The sequence below is a fragment of the Callospermophilus lateralis genome, chromosome X (assembly GCF_048772815.1).
Source record: "Callospermophilus lateralis isolate mCalLat2 chromosome X, mCalLat2.hap1, whole genome shotgun sequence".
NCBI classification, from domain to species: domain Eukaryota; kingdom Metazoa; phylum Chordata; class Mammalia; order Rodentia; family Sciuridae; genus Callospermophilus; species Callospermophilus lateralis.
Genome location: NC_135325.1, coordinates 19,934,641 through 19,957,570, shown reverse-complemented (window position 1 = coordinate 19,957,570; position 22,930 = coordinate 19,934,641). Strand labels below are relative to the sequence as shown.

Below are 22,930 nucleotides of genomic sequence, written 5' to 3'. Positions count from 1 at the left end.
AGTGTCCACTGTTGTTGAGGGGAATCAATGACAAAACCAAATACCAGTTGCGAAAAACAAATAATAGGAACCAGACTTCTTTTTCTAAAAATTCCATGGAAATAAATAAAAATGGGATAGGGCTGGGGTTGTAGCTCATTGGTAGAGCATTAGACTAGCAGGTATGAGACACTGGGTTTGATCCTCAGCACTACGTAAAAATAAATAAGTAAAAGTGTCCATCTACAACTAAAAATATTTTTTTTAAATGGGATATATTACTAAATCTTTGGTTTGTTTTAACTAGGGTCCCAACAGTTACATACATACCAACATTCATACATACATAAATCTACAAGTACACACACACACACACACACACACACACACACACACACACACACATATATATATATATATATATATATATATATATATATATATATATATAATTGGTTTTTAAAAGGAACTGTTCTTAAAAATGGCCTAGCAGTTGTATAAAAGTTGGTATAGTCATGGAAGCCTCTAGAATTTAGCCTCAGAATTCAGCCTTGCATTCATGGATTCTGAATAAATTTATACTACATGATAGACTGTTATTTGAATACCAAATGGACTTGCAAAGACCCTCACTTAAAGTGCAACAAAAATAGGATACTGTTTTAGTGACTTTAAATTTTTATTCCAAATAGTCTTCTAATTCAAGAGCTCTGAAAACACATGTTTTTGCATTATTCTACCCTGGCTTCATGGCTAATGATGAATATACTTGATGAGAAATGCTTCACTTTAAGTGGCAGTTCTGAAGTACTTGCATGGAAGGTGGTGCACAATTAAAATTATTCTAACAGTCTGTTATGCACTGTACACAAGTAATAAAATTAATGGATGCACTTCAAGTAATGATCCATTTCCTCTAGGTGCAATATATTTATTCATAGAATATTTCAGGGGTTGTTTAGAATATGAGATGTGAATGGATTATGATCCATTATCCCTGAGATTATAATGTGCTACTACAAAGTGGTTTCCACAAGTATTGTTCATAATGCCTGGTGAGTTAGTGTTTGTATTCTTAAATAGCTAACAAAAATTAGAAAATCAGGTGCTCACACGATTGATACTTAAATTTGGCAGGTAGTTATTCTTACAAACTACCATAAAACTTTGTATTTTCTGTTAAGGAGAATAATTCTATGAAATGTTTATACATAAAACAATTACATATAATAGTAAAATTTTTCATATGCATATACTCATATGAAAACAAATTCATTACTTATTCTAGAAAAGTTTTAAGGGCTCTTTTTATGATATTACCAGTAGAACTGGCAAATGTATTACCAATTCTTGAAGTAATGACAATTCAAATTTTAATTGAAGAGAGAAACATTGAGAAATCTGAAATGTGATAGTGCTTCCAATCCCTGGCCCAAGTATTGTAAAGCATACTTGAAGCAAGAGAGGACTGCGTGATTTTTTGCTTCTTATATATAACTCTCCTAATGTTTGTCTTCATAGGAAGTAAACTATTGATTTGGTGTTCAGTGAGTTCACAAGTACACTGTAGTTATTTTGTTTTTACTCTAAGCTGAGAACTCCATCAGATACTGCCAGTGGTGACACATTTCCTAGAGAGGATTATAGTTTAAAATGATAGGCAGTCTCTAATTCAGCAGCAAGCATAATCACAAATGAGTTAGTAAAAGGATACAATGTTTATATATATATTATTCATAAGACTTTTGATTCTCTACGATTCATATTTGCCAGGGACATCTAGAAATTTCTCTAATTTTTGGTGTGGCTGTCCTTAATTTTAAATTATATTAATTGTATGACAAATAATTCCAAAATTCTCTCTTATTAATACATGACTAGTTATTGATAAAATTTCTTTAAAAAATTCATACATATTTTTTCTATATCCAATATTTATTTATATTATATACTATTATTACTAATTTTTAAAAATAATTATCATTGGGTCAGGGGTTGTAGCTGAGTGGTAGAGTGCTTGCGTGGCACATGTTGGCCACTGGGTTCGATTCTCAGCACCACATGGAGGAATGGACAAACAGAATAAACTTATAAAAATTAATAATTGTCAATTTGTTATAAATTACTTTTTTCAATCATTAAAATACTTCCTTTCCCCTAATTTTAGTGTTCCAGAGAACTGGTTCCTTTTCTTGCTTCCTGCATTTTTTTTTTAATATCCTCTATGTTAACAGTTTCTAATGTGTATTGATTGTTTATTGTATGTGATAATTTGTGTCAGTACTTCATATATGTTAACTTACAACCCTAATAAACTTTGTTCTATTTTAATTCTCATTTCATAGATAAGAAATATAAGTTCACTCATGTGGTAAATGGCATTCTTTTTTTTTTTTTTTAATATCAGAGGCACTTGACCACTGAGCCATATCCCCAGCCCTATTTTGTATTTTATTTAGAGACAGGGACTCACTGGGTCGCTAAGGGCCTCACTGTCACTGAGGCTGGCTTTGAACTCCAGATCTTTCTGTCTCAGTCTCCAGAGCCACTGGGGTTTTAGAAGTGCACCACTGTGCCTGGCCAATGACATTCATTTTGAACTCAGATCTGTCTAAATCTAAAATTCTGACTCTTAATTTCTATACCTTTTATCTTGTTTTCTCATTGTCCTAATGTGGAAGTCTTTCTCCTTTAATTTCTTTTCAGGCATGTTCAACATATTTACTTTTTGTTTATTTGTTTGTTTTGACACAGCATAGAGTTTTATTTAATGATCAATGAAATTCATTAAAATTTGCCACTAGGATTTTAATCCATCAGTACCTTTAATTTGCTTTAGTATCTCTTATTTGCCTACTCAATATCTGGTTTCTGTTGACTTTTTATACATCATGGACTTCTTTCTTCTAAATACTTGTTCAACACATGCTGAAACTCTTTCTCTTAAACATGTGATCACTTAAATCCACGGCACATTTTTAAGACATTGCCTAACAATTTAAAATCCCCCCCCATGTATTTTTAAATTTTTCCCTTTCATTTTCCAGAAACAATTTTAACGTTCTATCATAATATCTTTTCTCAAAAACAGTGACAAATATGATCAGAGTTTTATATTCTTTTCTTTATACCAAACATCATTATTTTACAATTACTTAGTGGCATTCTTCAGAACATATTTTGGTATAATTCTTGTTCACTACTAAAAACCAAATTATCATGAACAGCATATAACACCATACTTCCACATGTCTCAATAAGATTAATTCTTCCCTCAAATATTAGGAGGGAATTAGGAGAATTTTTAGTTTCTTTAATCTATGGGCTTCTCCATAGCTCAATATACAGAGACAGGTATGTGTTATTTTTTATTATTCTTTCCTCATTTTACCTATTTAGAAAAATATCCTCCAAAAGAAGGATTGAAATGTTTGTTTCCTCTGATGTTATCTTGAGTAGTATCATACTTTGAATTTTATTAAAATTAGATTCATGTTTGGAAGAAATTGAGAGATTTGGTTTGCAACAAATGAAAATTAAAATATCTGAACAGAGTAAAATTTAACAAGATAATATAGATATAGAATTCAAATCCATATCTGTAGTCTTTAAAAAGGATGAAGTGGGAGGCATGTACAAGTTAGCAAAATCACCAGCCTTATGTTTGCTTAGAGATGTCCTTCAGACTTTTTAAGAATTTAGTTTCTCGAATAGGAAAGACAGTACCATGAATCAGACATAACTTTCATATATAAATACACGACCAGCGAAACTTCACATCATGTACAACCAGAAGAAAGAGATCCTAATTAGAATGTGTTATACTCCACGTATGGATAATTTGTCAAACTACATTCTACTGCCATGTACATGTAAAAAAAATAAAAAAAAATAAAAAAGAAATTAGATTACAAAAAAAAGAGTTTAATTTCCATTTACATGTTGCAGAAAGTTAAGTAAAATGAACATTCAAAAAGAAGATTCTCTTAGGCAACTTAGTCTTCTACTAAATAACTTTACCCCTTAGATATTTTAATCCAGAAGAAGAATTTGTGGGTGAGTTACTCCTCCCTTTGAGATCCTAGAGTATAAATATGGGAACATAAAACATTCAAATATTTAGTATTTGTAAGTAGGGCATGGTGGTGAACGCCTATAATCCCAATGGCTTGGGAGGCTGAGGTAGGAGAATCACTTCAAAGCTAGCCTCAGTAATTTAGCTAAGCCCTAAGCAATTTAGCAAGATCCTGTCTCAAAACAATCAATCAATCAAACAAAAAACATAAAAAGGGTTGGGGATGTGACTCATTGTTAAAGAATACCTGTGTTTAATCCCTGGTATCAAACATCACACACACACACACACACACTCACACACACACACACACATAAACAAACACACCATCACACACAAAATAGTAATATTTAAAGTTGTTATTTTAAAATGCACAAAGTAATTATTTTCTGCTTTATATAATAGCATTTATTAAAGGGGTTCTATATAAACTGACATATCTAAGAAAATCTAAAGTTTGTGAACTAACTTTGAGAAGAAATATATTAACTCATAGTATAGTATAATGTTGGCATACTTTCATGCTGTGTATAGGATAATATAATACTGGGCTTAGTTATATTTCAAATTATGAAAAAAGAATATCTAAGATGTCATCTATGAAAAGACATAGCACATTCCCTGACACATAGTAAATATTCCAAAAGAGTAATGGTGTACTTATGTTTCATTTTTGCCCTTGATAGATTTTTCCTGATTTTGGTTTTGGTGTAGGTGATTTTAAATCTTTCAAATGAGTTTCCATATTTGTAAATAAAAATCTTTTTCATAGTAGAAAGATTATTTTTCTGAGTGCTTAATATACTTTCTTGGTTCAATGGACAATCTGTTAATTTCTAGACAACCAATAGCAATAATAGAGAATAATGAATTTTGGATCAATGTTTTTATCCTTTTGTAAAATCATAGAACTCATAAATTAGTTCAGCAAAGTAGCAGGATATAAAATTATCACCCATAAATCACTTGCATTTCTATACACCAATGATGAATCAGCTGAAAGAGAAATCAGGAAAGCTGTCCTATTCACAATAGCCTCAAAAATATAAAGTATTTGGGAATCAATCTAACAAAAGAGGTGAGACACCTCTACACTGAGAACTGTAGAACATTAAAGAATGAAATTGAAGAAGACCTTAGAAGATAGAAAGATCTCCCATGTCCTTCGGTAGGCAAAGTTAATATCATCAAATTGACCATACTATCAAAAGTGTTATACAGATTTAATGCAATTCCTATTAAAAATCCCAATGACATTCTTCACAGAAGTAGAAAAAGCAGTCATGGAATTCATTTGGAAAAATGAATAGCCAGAATAGCCAAAGCAATCCTTTGTGAGAAAAGTGACACAGGAAGCATCCTGATACTAGACCTTAAATTATCCTATAGAGCAATAGTAACAAAAACAACATGGTACTGGCACAAAAACAGACATGAAGACCAATGGAACAGATTAGAAAACATAGAGTCATTCCCACATAAATAAAATTATTTCGTATTACCCAAAGAAGCCTAAACATACATTGGAGAAAAGATAGCCTCTTCAACAAATGGTGCTAGGAAAACTGGAAATCCATATGCAGTAGAATGAAATTGAACCTATATCTCTTACTTTGCACAAAACTCAACTCTGAATGGATCAAGGACCTAGGCATTAAACCAGAGACCTTGTGTCTACTAGGATAAAAAGTAGGCCCAACTCTCTAACAGGTCAGTTTAGGAACTTACTTCCTAAATAAGATTCCTAAAGTACAATAATCAATAAATTGGATGGTATCAAACTAAAAAGCTTCTTCCTAGCAAAGGAAACAATCAAGAACATGAACAGAGAGCCTACAGAATGGGAGAAAATCTTTACCACCAGCATCTCTAATAGAACATTAATCTCAATGATATACAAAGAACTCAAAAAATCTTAACCAGCCCACCCCCTCCCCCCCAAAAAAAAACCAAGTAACCCAACCAATCAATAAAAAAGCTAAGGAACTGAACAGACACTTCACAGAAGAAGAAATACAATCCATCAACAATCATATGATAAAATATTCACATCTCTAGCAATTAAAGAAATGCAAATTAAAACTACACTGAGATTCCATCTCACCCCAGTCAGAATGGCGATTATCAAGAATACAAGCAACAATAAATGTTGGTGAGGATGTGGGGGAAAAGGTACACTCATACATTGCTGCAAAATGGTCAATAACTCTGGAAAGCAGGATGGAGATTCCTCAGAAAATTTGGAATGGAACTACCATTTGACACTGTTATCCCACTCCTTGGTTATTCCAAAGGACTTAAAATCAGCATACTACAGTGATGTAGGCCCTTTAATGTTTATAGCAGCTCAATTCATCATAACCAAGCTATAGAACCAACCCAGGTGCCCTACAACAGATAAATGGATAAAGAAAATATGATATATATACATAATGAAATATTACTCAGCCATAAAGAAGAATGAAATTATGGCATTTGAGAATATCATGCTAAGTGAAATAAGCCAGCACCCCCAAAACCAAAGGCGGAATGTTCTGATATTTGGATGCTAACCCACAACAAGGGAGGGCAAAATTAGGAATTCATTGGACTAGACAAAGGGAAATGAAAGGAAGGGATGGGGGGATGGTAATAGGAAAGACAGAGAATGAGACATATCTTTCTTAAATAATTATACAATCTTTGTAATTCCACATCATGTAAAACCACAATAATGTGATCCTAATTGGAACAAGTTATACTTATCTATATATGTATGATATTTCAAAATGTATCCTACTATCATCTAAAAAATAAATTTAAAAAGCATGCAAGATATATTTCATTCCCAAACTCATTTTTAAATATAAAAATGCAATTCAATTTTATAAAATATATATTAATAAAACATCCTATTGAACATTTACTTGGAAATATCAAAACATGTTTTCCCAATTATCAGCCTTCCATCTCCCCCATCAGAGTTTTGATCACTTTATTTTTTACTTAATACATTCTACTCTTGTAGGTCACTTCATTTATTACTTTATGACATTCACATAATGTGATACTTATACAACTTTTATTAATCCCTATGGACAATCAAAAATCATCTCCATACTTTTAGATCTCTGTCAGTAAATAAATGATGTTGTTTGAAATCATTCATATAGTGAATACTTGTAGAGTAGAAACATATTGGTTTTCAGATCATTTATTTTCGTCTGTGGCTTCAGGGGATATATTTAAATTTCCTTTACTTTCTAGAGGGTGTTAATGCTGACAGCATCAAACAAGCCTCAGAACAACTGAACAGCCGGTGGATAGAGTTCTGCCAGTTGCTAAGTGAGAGACTTAACTGGCTGGAGTATCAGAACAACATCATCACCTTCTATAATCAGTTACAACAATTGGAGCAGATGACAACTACTGCTGAAAATTGGTTGAAAACCCAACCCACCACCACATCAGAGCCAACAGCAATTAAAAGCCAGTTAAAAATCTGTAAGGTAAGGATCTTTCTTTCCTCCTTCCATTTGGAGCATGATCAATAGAGTCATTTTAAGGCAATTTTCAAGAGATAAATAGAAAAGTATTTAGTAAGGAAATTTTCCCCTTCTCTGGATTTATCTAAGCATAGTAAAGATTAAAATATAAGCAAAGAAAATCAGTTTGAATAAGCAGTGTATGGATGTTGAAGTCCTAAATGTATATTCAACAAAGATATTCATGGCTAATTGATGTTGTCACTATGCAAAATGGTTAGTGTGGAAAGCATGGTATTCTTAAAAAAAAGGCCCATATTTTGGAGCTCTTTCCTTGATAGGAACAAAATTCAATCGTGTGCTGAAAAAGTGGATCTATACAAATAGCTAGAAACAGCTCAACAACAAATTGCTATGCTATACAATTGGATAAATAAGGAAAAATTTTAAACTAAAGGCCTACTTAAATTAGGATAATTTAAGATTTCATTACAAATGTGTTGGAGTATATAGGAACCTCAAGGGAGAGTGCATCAATCAAACAGCAGAGCTTTTACCTCTCTTAGGCCAGAAAAAAATGAGGGAGAGAGCTTATAGAAGCTCAAAAAGAGTTAGATTCCAATAGTAAAAGGAGAATGAAGATCCAGCCGAAACAACCCTGAAGGAAATGAAGCCCTTAAAATAAACTACTTTACTACCTACCTTCAGAATCAGGACAGGACTTCACATTGATTGATGTTAATCAGAAGGCAAAGTCAAGGGGGCTGTAATCTATAAATATCTCTCTTGGGTCAGAGAAGAAGGGTGGACAGTAGATTGGGAGGGGCAAACAAGAGGGAACTGGCACAAATGGGCCTGGGAAAGAGATTAAAGACCATATTGCAATGGTATGAAAACCAGAGATCTATAATAATGAAAATAGCTTGAATATTTCCCATCATTACCATGAACTGCGCACTTTTCCTGGGAAATGGGAAATTGGTTGAAAGATGGATAGAAAGGTTTCTTGGATGATCCATTATTGATTGAGGTGAATGTATTCAATATGAATGGAGGTTACTTTCATACTCTCAAAAGAATGCTTTAAATAAAACGGACTGGAGATGGAGAGGTGACAGTAGAGTCTGGTAAAGATATTGATCCCAGAAAGTAGTGGCGAGCTCAAAGTTACTTTTTAATTTTTTTTAAATTTTCAGTGGATCTTTATTTTATTTATATGTGGTGCTGATAATCGATCCCAGTGCCTCACACATACTAGGCAAGCGCCTTACCACTGAGCCACAACCACAGTCCCCTAAATTTACTTTTACAGGCGGGTAGAAATGGAAGGGCTTGATGTTTTTTTCTCTAAATATTAGACTTACAGCTTTTCCAGGAAGTAAATAATCTCAAGAAGTAGGGTTTTTTTAAATAAAGAAAATATTACAAAGGCATTTAGTTTATTAGACAAATATGTAAACTAGGAATTTTCTATATTTGCATGCGTTTTTATAGTTTAGTAATAGAACACTCTTGTCTCAAAAAATAAGAAGAGTTGGTTATGTAGCTAACTGGTAAAGGGTCCCTAAGTTCAGTCCCCAGTATTGCAAAAAAAAATTATAAAAACAAGAAGGAACAAGGTGGGAGGGTGCAGTAAAGACCAAGCAACTAAATAAAGGCCTTTGTGAACGTGGAACATAGAGGAGCAGGGAACTAGGATGAGCAATGAAGGTGAAAAGGCAGATGTATACAAACAAATAATAATTTGAGGGGAATATGCTAGAATTTTGATCTTAATCTGAGGAGCAACGTGAAATCCATGATAGGTGTATAAACATTCTCTCAAGGTTGTTGGAGTCATCCAAAATGAATTTTTTTTTTTTTTTTGTGCATTCAGCCACAAAGTTTTGGCTTATGATGACACAATCCCATTTTTCTTTATCAACCATTACTCTTTCTCCCTGACCTTTGGGTTCCTATTAATTTTTTAATCAGTTTAAGTAAAATATTCAGCAGATAAGCCTAATATCACTCATTCAAGAGATACAATTATAATATTTGACTATGACTAATGATAGGTAAATAAATTACATCATCCGATTTGTTAATTCTTTCTTTTTATTTTTCTTTTTTGGTCCTGAGGATTGAATTCACAGGCACTTACCCAGTGAGGCATATCCCCAGTACCCCCTTTTATTAAATACCTTTCTTTTATCTATTTATTTTTATGTGGTACTGAGCATTGGACCCTGGGCCTCACATGTGCTAGGCAAGTGCTCTACCACTGAGCCACAAACCCAGCCCTCCCCAGCACTTTTTTATATTTTATTTAGACAGGGTCTCACTGAGTTTCTTAGGACTTCATTAAGTTGCTAAGTCTGGCTTTGAACTCACAATCTTCCTTCCTCAGCCTTCAGAGCCCCTGGGATTACAGGTGTGCACCACAATTCTTTCTTTCTTTTTATTTTTTGGAGACATTTCTATATTAGAGATGTAGCTTATAATCTAATGCTCAGCACAACTGGTTCTTAATATGTTGTGGTTTAGAAAACCTTTTGAGAATTGTAAGGAATCCATGACCCTTTCCTGAGAAAAGTACAAAAATTTTCATCAGGTAAGCATATTATTCTAAAGGATAAACAAGCTCAGAAAAGATCCCTTATCTTGGAGGGAAGATCATACCAAGCCCTTTTATAGAAACAGTGGCTAATTGTTAACATATTTTAAATGTCGAATAGTTCAGTTCAAAATGATTTCTCCTACGATTTATCCTCAGAATTTTCAGTCTCGAGTGAGCATTTGTACAAATGTTTTATTGGTTTCAAAGTCAGCTTTGTTTTGTGCAACACACTTGATTGTACTTTAGGATTTCTAGAGCCCATTGAATGGGAAAAAATGACTGCCCTCCGTCTGGCATAATGTAAATCAGTTTCTTAAATGTTCACAGCAGATATCAATGCTGCCTTTTCTAAGTCTAGTATACAAAGTGTATTATGTAAAGAAATACATAGGATTTACCCTTTATCTATTTAATATTCATTGTCCATGGATATGTACTAATCTTCTAGCACTTGATGAAAGGATTTCTATTTGAATGAATAAAGACCAGATGGGTTACCTTCCAATTTGTTTAAATGTCCTCAGTCTTCAACTATCCAAAGATTTCAACTGTTAGAAATTAGCCTACCTGAATCAACTAATGATTATAACATCATACTATCATTCCCTGGAAAGTTATCTTAATATTTTCTAAAGCAGAACAAGTAGCATTGACCATAATGTAGTCTTGCTGCTGTAAAAGAAATTTTTAAGTGATAAATTCATTTCTAACATCCCAAGACAAATTAGTCTCTCCAAAGTAATATGCATGCATCCAAAATTAACAATTGATTTTATTTTGCCTTTTCTCTGTGATTGCCAGGAAGCTCAGATTTAAATTTAGTTCATAATTGCTGTAATTCTTTTAATTTTTCCCTCCTTGTAATTGGCTGATGTTCCAATTTTTAATGTTAATTATCCTGTTTTTTACATATTAAATGATAAACAACCCCAAGTGCTTTTTTTTCTAAAGGTAGCACAGGTATCAATTACAAGTAAGCAACCATGGTGATATTTTTAAAAGAACATTTCAAAATTTCTGTTTGAGTTAAAGTTATGTAAGTATCAAATACAAACTAATTAAAATTTCACTGGAAACAAGGGTACAAAAACATTTATGTAGAGAAAAGCACTGTCCAAAACAAATACAATGCAAGACACAAACTCAAACCATATATAGACTTCTGAATGTTGTAGAAACTATATTTAAATATAAGAAACAGGTAAATTAATTTCATAGTGCCTTTTGTTTAACCTGACTTGTCAAAAATATTATATTAAAGTTTAATCAATATTTTTAAATGATGAAATCATTTGTGTTGTTAATTTTTTCACACTCAGTGTTAAGAATTCATTGTAGGGACTGGGAATATAGCTCAGTTGGTAGAGTGCTTGCTTCACATGCACAAGGCCCTGCATGCAATCCCTAGAACCACAAAAATAAATAAATAAACAAACAAACAAATAAATAAATAAAATTCAGTGTGAATTTTAAAATTTTGTACATCTAAATTTCAAAAAGCCATATTTCCAGTGTTCAGTAGCTGTGTGCTTCTGGTGACTACCATATTGGACAGCACATCACTATCCATGTGATTTTACCATCTAAACCAGAGTAATATCAAGAGTGAAAATGGGTGCTGTTAATAATCATACCAGGACAAAAGAAAACCTAGACAAATAATCAGCATATTTGAAAAAGTGGCAATTGCTTGATTGGTCAGGGGAAGCAATGAGGCCATACTAAAGGTAGAGGCATATAGATATAAGTATATGCATTAACTGTGTGTGTGTGTGTGTGTATATATATATATATATACACATATATATGTATAAGTGTGTATATATATGCAAATATTATATATGCGTAAGATCTAAAATGTTTATGTATTGTAATCTAATACAGTATGGATGTATACATATATCTAGAGAGTACATATAATTTATATTTACACACATGAAATAATAAATATTATTTATTGAATGAACTTAGAGTTTGAAGCAAAGGCAAACAATTTTGAGATAACAGGGGTGCAGTCAAACATCTTTTTATGGAAAACATTTATGATCATTCATAGTACTTTTCCAGTGCATGCATTCATACCCATTAATTCTCTAAATGATATCATCTTGAATTTAAAGATCATCATATATGATAATAGAAATTGAAAATAGAGCCCTGGCATTCTTAAATTGATGACTAGTGGTTTAGATTTTCTTAAACCATCATGGATGTTTCTTATCCAGTGTTTGTTAAAGGTATTAAGTTAAGCTTGCATCTCTGCCTTTTAACAATTTAGTTTGCAAAATGTAATGTATGCAAAGTAAAAGTGTTATTTACTTTTAATACTCTAAATTATGGTACAGGATGAAGTCAACCGGCTGTCAGCTCTTCAGCCTCAAATTGAGCGATTAAAAATTCAAAGCATAGCCCTGAAAGAGAAAGGACAAGGGCCAATGTTCCTGGATGCAGACTTTGTGGCCTTTACAAATCATTTTAACCAAGTCTTTGCTGATGTGCAGGCCAGAGAGAAAGAGCTACAAACAAGTAAGTAAAAATACTATAAAGTACTAACTTGAAATTTTTCAAATTGATTATTTGTGTGGAGAACAGAAAATACTAACATCAAAGAATAACTTTTTTGGATAGAACTATTTCTCTACAACCTCTGTTAATAAGTAATAAAATAACTTGTGTTGTCAAACAACATATTTCTTCCCCCCCATAATAATTTCACAACTGCACTGAAAAGCAAATAAAACATGTTTTTTATAGCTATAACTTATCCTTGGTGGGTTGCAAATTTCAGAATCAGGCATTTTGAATATTTAAGAAAATAAAAGAGCAGTTGAGGCCATGTGAGCAGGCTTTCATTAAATCCAATTTGTTCTGTATAAAGATATTTTTGTAGGCATCTTTTAATACGTCTATCAATTCACATGGAGAGTATTATAGCTATAGCATATATGTGGCAACTGAAACTCAGCTATGGAAAAATTATACTTTGGGCTATATTTTACTTTTGGATCACTATAATTATATAAATTATCCTTTTCTCCTTTGATGATAAAATGAAAAATAAAAATAAAGTGGTTATACAAATGTATACCATGTGACTAGCAAATTTTTCAAGATCTCTCTTTGTCTTTCACTAATTTTCTCTTAATATACCTAGTATCTGCTCAGAAATATCTCTATCCATCAATTTAAATTTTAAGATAAGTTTCTTTTGAGACACACGTTTATTAACAGTTTTATTCTCCAGTAAAAGTGTTTTTGATCTACCACACACATACATACATACATATGTGTTCATGTGAATATACAAAGAATTATAGGATATACTTGGGGATTAAGGCATAAAGATAAAATATTTTTAAAAATCCATTTTATAAGAAGTGTAAAAATATGTGTTTGTTTTCTACAAAAATTTCAATTAGTTGGAAGGTATGTTTTTCCATTGCATTTCTTTGTAAATATTTCAAAAAATTTACTATATAATAACATTTCTAGAATTAATATGCTGAAAAAGTGAAGTTTTCCTCATTTCCTAGCTTTTTATTTTTAGAAAATGAAATGAACTACATAAAGCAAAATACAAAAAAAAATTCTCTTATACTTTCAAAGCAGTTTTTGCTAAGGGATTTATTTTTTCTGATGGGGAATTAGGTTATAAAACTTTAAAATAATATTAGCTCCCTCTAGTGGATTTCAGTATACTTCTTGCTTTGCCTCTATACAACCAAATTTTGAATCTTCTAAATTTTTGTATGTTGTTTTATTTAACAAAAATGTATTTTATCTTGTCATAAAAATCCATAAAACTCCCTTCAAATCAAGAATGTTTTAATGGATATACTGCAACCAATGGGCAAAGAGCATTTTTACTGGAAAATATTTTGATTTTCATATGCCTATTAAGGCTCAACTTGTTTCAATTTAACAATAACTGAGACTTAACAATAACTTGTGTTGTTGCTAAATAACACAAGTTATTGTGTCTTTTATTATATTGTGTTTTTATTATAAAAAATAATAAAACATGCTGAATATTCATATATTCTTCAATATATTCATCCACATTATCATCTCTCTTCCTTTTCTATATACATGTAATGATTGTTTATGAAATTTCCAAAATTTCTCACTCTTTTTATTTCCAAATTAATGTTCTCTCCTCCTATTTGATTTATTCAAACATTTTTAATGTTTCTACTCACCCTTTTAGAAAGCCTGCCTTGATTGATTAATCCTATAATTAAATATGAAATACATGTAATAAATGAAAATTTTGCTGCATTTAATCACATGGGAGGTTATTTTGTTAATTCATAAGTATTTCAAAGAATTATGCATGTATATGCTATACTCACAAATTGTTACCATGGAGTAAATCTCATTTCTTGTATTATTCCAAATTACTTTGAATATATTAAATAATTAGCAAATGAGAGCTAACAATACCTCCTACACATCTGCCCTTTTATTTCATTTTTAATTTTTTTCTTTATTAGTTTTCTCACAGTAAAATAAACTGACTTTATACTTTAAATGGTAAAAAGCAGTATAAGGAATTGGTGTTTATAAATTGGCATAAATTATATAAGAAATAAAAAGATAAAATGCACCTGATTTTTAATAAGTTTTAGTCTATTAATAACCTTTTTGTTAATTATATTACTTAGTCCTAAGGGGAAAAAAACGTCTTGAGTATATATTTTATTATCCCAGTGTCACATGTGAGCTCTTAGGATTTGAATAACTGAAAGAATGGACAACAACATTATTCATTATAGTCAACTAGTGAAAGTAACTCAAATACCCATCAACTGATAAATACATGAAAAAATGAGTATATTCATGCAACGAAATATTATTCACTAACAAAAAGAGTGAAGTACTGATTAATACTACAACCTAAATAAATCTTGAAAACTGTCCTAAAAAGCCAGTCACAAAAGAATATGTATTATAAGATTCCATTTATATGAAATATCTACAGTCTTTAGAGAAAAATAGATTATTTTTGGCCTAGAACTTGGAGACAGAGGACTTACAATTGTCTCCCAAAACAATCGCTAAAATACTTTTCTAATAACTAAAAACCAGGAAAGCTATGCTGTACTTCCGATGAATATTAAAATAGGACCTAGTTTATTATGAATAATCAATTAACAAAGAAGATATACCCTTTTTCTAAATGGAAATTTAATCTACAATATAATTTGAGTTTATTTCAATAGTGAGGTGAAAATTGTGTCAAGAATATAATAGGGTTTTTGTTGGTTTGATTTGGTTTTAACATTAGTTAATGACAAAGAAAGTGTTTTCTTTGTTTTAAAATTTCAAAAGGACATTATTTTGTTTTATCCCCGTATATTGCTGGCACAGCATTGTCTTGTTCACTCACTCAATGATTAATAATTGGAACATCTCCTATGTGCCCTGAAAATGCTGGGCATCAGGTACTTAGAGAAAACCAAGAGTAATGTTTATGTCCTACTGTAGCTTACCAAAAGAGAGAGAATAACAATATCTAAATAATATCATAGATTAAAATCATTTTGGTGACATACACCATGATGCTAGGGAGATTATGTTTAAACCAATCCTGTATAATATGTAGGTGCCAAATGTGTGATAAGTTGGAGAAAAGATGTTAAGAGGAACCGAAACCGGGCAGAACGCCAAAGTTAGTGAAGAAGGGCTTGGCATGTCCATGAGACAGAAAGGAAGACAAAAAGACTGGAACCTAGTAAATCATGGAAATATTAGGACAAGATTAGGGTAGCATTTCTGAAGGCCCCCATAGTTTACATGTAAAATTTGTGTTATATTAATAATAGTTGAAATCTCTAAAAGAATTTTCATTGGAGAAATTAGTCTTATTTGTATTACTGAAAACATTAGCTCCTAGCTTATATGTGAAGAAAAAGATGAAAAATGATTCTAAGAGGAAGCAGGAAGATAGCTAAATATAATAGCCACAGAAGTGAGAGTCCATTTCATGTTGAACTAGTATTGTGCTAGGGATGATAAAGAAAAATAGATGTAGCTCTTGAAGAAGTAATGATATGAGAGAGTGTGTTGAGTGGACACTCTTACTATAATTATAGGAAATAACTTCCCCTCTCATTGGGATAGTAGAAAAAAATAGGATATATAGCAAATATAGTTTATGACCATGATTTCAAGTTCTGTAGTTAGTTGCTGCTATTCCATATTAAGAAGCTGAGATTGAAAATGAAAATGGAGATTGACTTGAATGAACTTTTCCAACTCCAGGTTAGAAGATTGACTTAATTTGCTGTCTTAGAATTTGCATGGTTTAACTTTTATATTTAATATGTCTAGGTAAATGCATCTTTTATTTCAGTAGACACACACTCTGTTGATTTGTTTCTTAATTCCAGAGACAATTATGAAAAAACATACAATTTTTAAAAACTGAGTATAAATAGTACTTTTTTTCATTCTTTGTTATCTATACATCCAAAAGCAAAAATAAAAGACATATTTATTTAAAATAATTATGTGATTGATATAATGAGGTACAAGAATTGCTCCTTGGCCTCGAAAATCTTGGCAAACATTCCAACTTGCTATGCTGGAACATAAAAAAGTGTCATCTTTAAAATTTAACAGGATGGGGTTGAGGTTGTGGCTCAGCAGTAGAGCACTTGCCTAACATGTGCAAGGCCTAGGGTTTGATCCTTAGCACCACCAAAAAATAAATAAATAAAATAAAGGTATTGTGTTCAACTACAACTAAAAATAAATATTTTTTAAAAATTTAACAGGATGTCTTGAAGACAAAATTGTTGAAAGAATAGGGATAATTTTAGACAAAAACCTGTAACAGGGAAAATTCAACAAAGACACAAAAGTAACTTGTGTTTTAATAAACCACTATTGATACAAAAAAAGTAATTAAAATGAAAATACATCTGTAGTTCCAAAGATGAATATTAGTAAAGGACTCACATTTTAGTGTTTTTTTGTTTGTTTGTTTTCTTAAAAAAATCTTACAGGTTTGGGGTGTAGTTTAGTGGCAGGTGCTTGCCCAGCATGCACAAAGTCCTAGGCGCCTTTCCCAGTATTGAAAATACATATGCGATGATCTTAGATATAGTGCCTATAAACCCATCTATGTTTTCCTCATGCCAAGACCTTATTTAGGGCCTTTTGTGAGAATGGAACTTAAGCATCATGGACATTTTACAGATTGAGTGACACTCATACCATCCTTGAACATTTTCATCCTTCATGTAAAACATTAAATGGTATCTCTAGGTTATAATATGATGCTATAGAAGAATAATAGAAATTGTCATAAGAATATTTTGAGATGAAAGTTATATTTAGAAGTATTAAAAGACTAAATGCTAAATCATTTGGCCATATTTTTTATACATCTGGATTGAGTAAAATGGTATCAATAGCACACTTGAGGTCTTTTAAGATGGTCACAATATTAAATTGTATATATTTATTGACTTATTGTGTAAATAAACTGTAATTTGCTTGAATTATTAATATGTATTTTTATACCAAATGAATAAAGTGAATTTCCCTATATGGACCTGGACTATTTCTGCTCCTAGTTTGGGATTACAACCACAGCACCCACAAAATATCTGAATGACTAGGAGGTAGAGCTGCTCATATTCAATTTGCCTTTGGGGATGTTGGCTTACATACAAGACTCTTTTCTTTCTTTCTTTTTAATACAAAACAAAATTAAAAGACTTTAATTGGGATTCACTAGCATATCTCTTTATATGGAACACAGTGTTACAAATTTGTAAAAGAATTTTCTAAGCATTGATAGCAATCCTTTTGGGCATTATGTGGTGTTGTTACATTCCCAGAAAGGAAGGATAGGATAACAATTAATTTGTTATTTTAATGTAATATAACGAATTAATATATATATATATATATATATATATATATATATATATATATATATATATATATATATTTGTTTTCTACCTTGCTCCAGAAACCACATTAGATAGTTTGATTGCCAAACTAATCTGAGAATTTGTTTCTTTAAAAACACCTCAGAACAATGCCCAACAGATTAGCTTTTTCACTCTGATCAATTTCAACAAATGCCAACTTTGGTTGAGGATTGTAATGTGGGGGCAATTGAAAAAAATATGTATGTTCAGCAAAGCTTATCAATATGAAGTAAATCCTGTGAAAGTTCTTTGTCAGGTTGTTTAGCACAAATACATGCAATGAAAGTCAGATTCATTAAATATAAAAGTATTAAAAATTCAGAGGATCCCATCCCATGTATGTTGCCCATATTCAGTACTCAGAATTAATGAAATGAAAATTACCAAGCCTAGTTTTATTAGGTACAAGAGAACAAAGTGAATGAAAACTATGAGCTTTGAGCCATGACTATAATAAAATAATAATTTTATGTTAAAAACAATGCATAAAATTTTGAGAAAGGTATTGATTCCCTAACCAGTTTGAATTTAAGTATGATATTTCCCACTTAAACATTAAAAATAACCTATATAAGGAGTAATTAATACTGTTACAATGTAAATAATAACAAGATCACAAAAATATTGCAAAAGAATAATGATTGTAATCACATTTATGATAGATTTAAATATCTACCCTTTTGTTAGCCTAATAAATAACCTCTGAAACACACTTGGTATTCTGTTGCTCAATAAACTAACCTTTGGAATGTGCATCTCACTTAACAACTATTTCTTCATTATTTTCTGATGGCCTACATCATCTCCATAGACTTTGGGAATAATATTTTCTGCATTTTTCTCTTTCATAAGTTGTTCTGTCTTTTCTCAGAACAGAATGGAAAGTTGACTTAGTAATCAGCGGGGGACTTCAAGTCCTCTACCAGAATACAGATTTGAAATGGTGATAGAAAATAAGATTGACAATTCTAATTGAATTATTTCACTCTGTATTAAACAGAGACCAGAAGGAGTCTAAAGGGGAGAATCTAACATGTCCTTCCTGAGACATAAGTCCTGTAGACTTAAGGGTGTGATTAGAGCTCATTAGATAACTATTACCACAGCTCTTCAGACATATGTCCTGGTTGGTGAACCTACACATGAGTAACAAGGTAGCTATTTCAGGAATTGTAGACTTTCAGCAATTTTGAAATGCATAATGCTTTATTATTTATTATAGTCAGCATTTTGTGCAGTAGAAAAATAAAGCTGATTTCTCCTGTCTAACTGAATCTTTATGCCCTTTCCCTGTCTTCCCCATTCTATCTGTCTCTGGTAACCCTCATTCTGTTCTCTACTTCCCCGAGTACAAATACTTACCAATATAAACCAATATATACAACTATCATTTATCAACTAAAAATTTAAAAAAGAAACTATGGTCTTGATAAGTCCTTTTTTTAATTTTATCTCCCTGCTTTACAATTCATTTGTGAAACACTCAGAGTTGACTCAGGATCTAGGTCGGAAGACAAAAATATGTCCAAACATCCTCAATCAAAATTTGAAATATTTTACATTAATGCAAAGAACATAAACAGTGCCCACATAAAATGGTGATATAGATACCTTGATACTTGATCAAGTTTTTAAAGAGAATCTGAAACATTAGATGTTAATTATTCTTTGGATAATATAAACTAATGTATATATTTTTAGGTTTTCTGAGAATTAATGGAAAAATAATTTATCAAGTCATATGATTATTTTAATATCCAGCTAGAGCTATTTTGGTTATCATGGGAAAATGTATCAAATATATTAATGTTCATCTTTTTCCTAGATTTTAGAGATGCTTAATTCATGCTATCCTGTGCTTTAAATAAATCAGTTATTTGACTTTATTGCATTTCCTTCCATCTTTACATCCCTCCTTCCTTCTTTCCTTTTCTCCTCCATAGATGGATGCCAACTGAGTTTTGAAATATATGATATTTTAAAGTAAACCTGTATTTTAAGTATTGGTTAATACTCCACCATGCTCTTGTTATCTTATTTCTTTGAATCATTTGATAAATAGGAAATCTGCAAGTCTGTATTTCCTTTCATTTAACATAGATACAATTTAGAAAGCAATTTAAAATACATGTTCATTTTTAATTAACTTATTTTAAGTGTACATATTTGTAGGGTATATTTCAGTACATGTATACAATATGTAACAAGATCAGTGTAACTGGCATACTGATCACCTCAAATGTTTACTATTTCTTTACAAAAATCACTATTTTAATTGTATATATTTATGGGGCACAGTGTGATAGTCTAATACATGTTCACTCTATACAGTGATCACTCCAGTATAATTATCGAAAATATAATTTACTTTTTCTCCAGGATGCTAGTAATGCCAAGACTCTCCTAAACTTATTCTTAACACTTTTCCAAATTATTGGTTAAATATTCTGTGCAATATAATGACTTATGCCTTGGTAATAACACAGAAAATATGTCTCTGTGTGTATGTGTATAAAATCATTAAATATTATCTGATATTCAAACTATGTTGCTTAAGTAAACCTAAGGACATGAAACATTTTTCCTATAATTTGGTAACTTTTCTCTTAGTCTTTAGGCAAAAAGTTGCTGTTCTTCTAGGGTCTGTGTCAAAATAAGCATGTAGGTGTATTGTGTATGTTTATGAGTTGATGTGTGTGTTTGTAAATTATTTCAGAATAGTATATTTGGATTTGGCTGAGGATCTGATTTTGCCAAACTAATAAAAAATAAATATCTCCATTCATCTTTTCCTCTCTTCCTGAACAGGAAGTTTTCTCTATTGATCGAATGAAAAAATTTATATTAAACCCTTAGAATTTCTACTATAATTCAAGTGTGTCTCCTATAATTTCCTATTTTCTAGTGTCACTTTTCATAGCTAATACTAATAGTCATAGCAGATGTGCTATATACTCAGTAATAAACTAAGTAATTAAGAGATATAGAATAATATTGAGTAAAATACAGCATCTCATTATCATCTTCATGGGTCCTCATCATCATATCTCCCAAGGGAGACTCCCATGCCCTTGTGTTTGACCATACTCCACTTAGGTCACATTGTTCATAATATACTTGCTCCTTGCATTGCTCCTACACTACTACCAATATTCTTGTCTCAGAAGGTTTACATGTATTTTTATCCACTTGGAAAACCTTTCCTATTGCTATTCACATGGGTTCTTCCTTCCCTTCTTTTATATTGTTCAAGTGGTACTTTCACAGAGAGGCCTTTTGATCACTGCCTTGTCACTTGCTGCCCTTTTTCTGTTTATTTATTTATTATATACTTTTGTTCTATCTAAGGAATCCCTATGACATATAAAAGTTTGAATAATGAAAAAAAAATCTGCATGCCAAACAACTAAACTTAAGAAATAGCATACTGGAAAAAATATGGATGTCCCTTGCCTCTCTTAATCAAATTCTATTTACTCCCCACCATGGTCCTCATGCAGATCATTTGTCTTTTTGCTTTTAGTGTCATTCCCTGTTCTTCCCACTAAAAATTCATTGCTCAGGATTCTTTTAAAAACAGGCTGTTGGCTTGGGTTAGCCAGTGGAATGCCTCATGAAATACTGAAGGTAGGAAAAGGAGATAACATAGGATATGTGTCTTACTGCATTAGGGTGTTGTTTTAGTCAGTTTTTCCACTTCTGTGACTAAAGGATCTGACCAGAACAACTGTGGAGCAGGAAAAGTTTGAGTGTGCACAGTTTCAGTGGTCATAGTCCTTAGAAGACTGGCTCCATTCCTCAGGGCTAGAAGTGAGGCTGAACATCATGGTGGGAGAGTCTGAAGGAAGAAATCAGCTCACATGGTGATGAAGAAGCAGAGAGACTTCACTCTCCATAAACAAAATATATCCCCCAAAGCCATGCCCCAATTTCTACCTCCTCCAACCACACCCTACCATTTCATTTACCACTCAGTTAATCCCATCAGTGATTCTCTGATTAGGTTAAGGACATAACCCAATTGTTTCTCCTCCAGATCTTGCCTTGTCTCACACATGAGTTTTGAGGGACACCACATCTAAACCATAGCAGGTGTGTTTCCATCAGTGGCTGAGAATGAGCCCTCCAAGGTTCTAGCTCCTTCTGGAAATGTCATATCTCAGGGTCTAACATCCCAACAGGGAAGTTCCTTGTGAATTATGATCCTGAGGGCTGGCCCCAATGACTGAGTTCTTGTGATATTATATCCCAGCTCTTCCCATGTACCTCTAGCACTTGGGATGGTACTGACTCCCTGCTGTTGCAGACCTATAGGCTGCCCACCATCCTTTGTGTAAGTCCTCATGTGTTCCAACATTTTTTTGTATGTAATTATATATCTTAAGTTGTTTTTAGTGCAAGATCTGAAATGATCTCTCCCCTGCCCACAGCCCTGGTAAAATCTTCTTACTCCTCAGAAATTTCTATTTGTTATTATGATCTATTTATTTGTCTATTAGTTCATTTACTGAACTCACCAACTATTTTGAATTATTGAGAACTGAGGCTTTTTTGTTGTCTTTTATTTTTATTTGTTGAATTCCTGGTGCTCAAAGTACTGAATAAATTATTGCCAAATGAAGGATTAATCAATGAATGACCTCCCTTAATTGCCCCCAAAGTATCATCATCCTTATTTCTATTAAATAAGGTCTAAGGTACTAAAAAGTGAAGTAATTTCCTGAAACTGCTAAATAGATAGCCAAGTCCAAAGCCAGGTTTTCTAAAATGCAGAATCAGACTTTCTAATTGTCATGCTACACAGCTGTTTCTGTAAAAAAGAGAGAAGCAATCTCATTAGACGTTCATAAAAACTTGTTGATCTCTT

At 31.8% G+C, this 22,930-nt stretch overlaps 1 protein-coding gene across 3 annotated transcripts in view; it reads left to right on the top strand.

Annotated features, from left to right (window-relative positions):
- Dmd (dystrophin) overlaps positions 1 to 22,930 on the top strand; it is a 2,011,337-nt gene that overhangs the window by 669,900 nt on the left and 1,318,507 nt on the right. For all 3 annotated transcript variants that reach the window (XM_077107047.1, XM_077107046.1, XM_077107045.1), the window contains 2 exons: positions 7,301 to 7,542; positions 12,463 to 12,643. In XM_077107047.1, the coding sequence (XP_076963162.1) occupies positions 7,301 to 7,542; positions 12,463 to 12,643 (423 nt within the window). The remainder of the gene's footprint in view (positions 1 to 7,300; positions 7,543 to 12,462; positions 12,644 to 22,930) is intronic.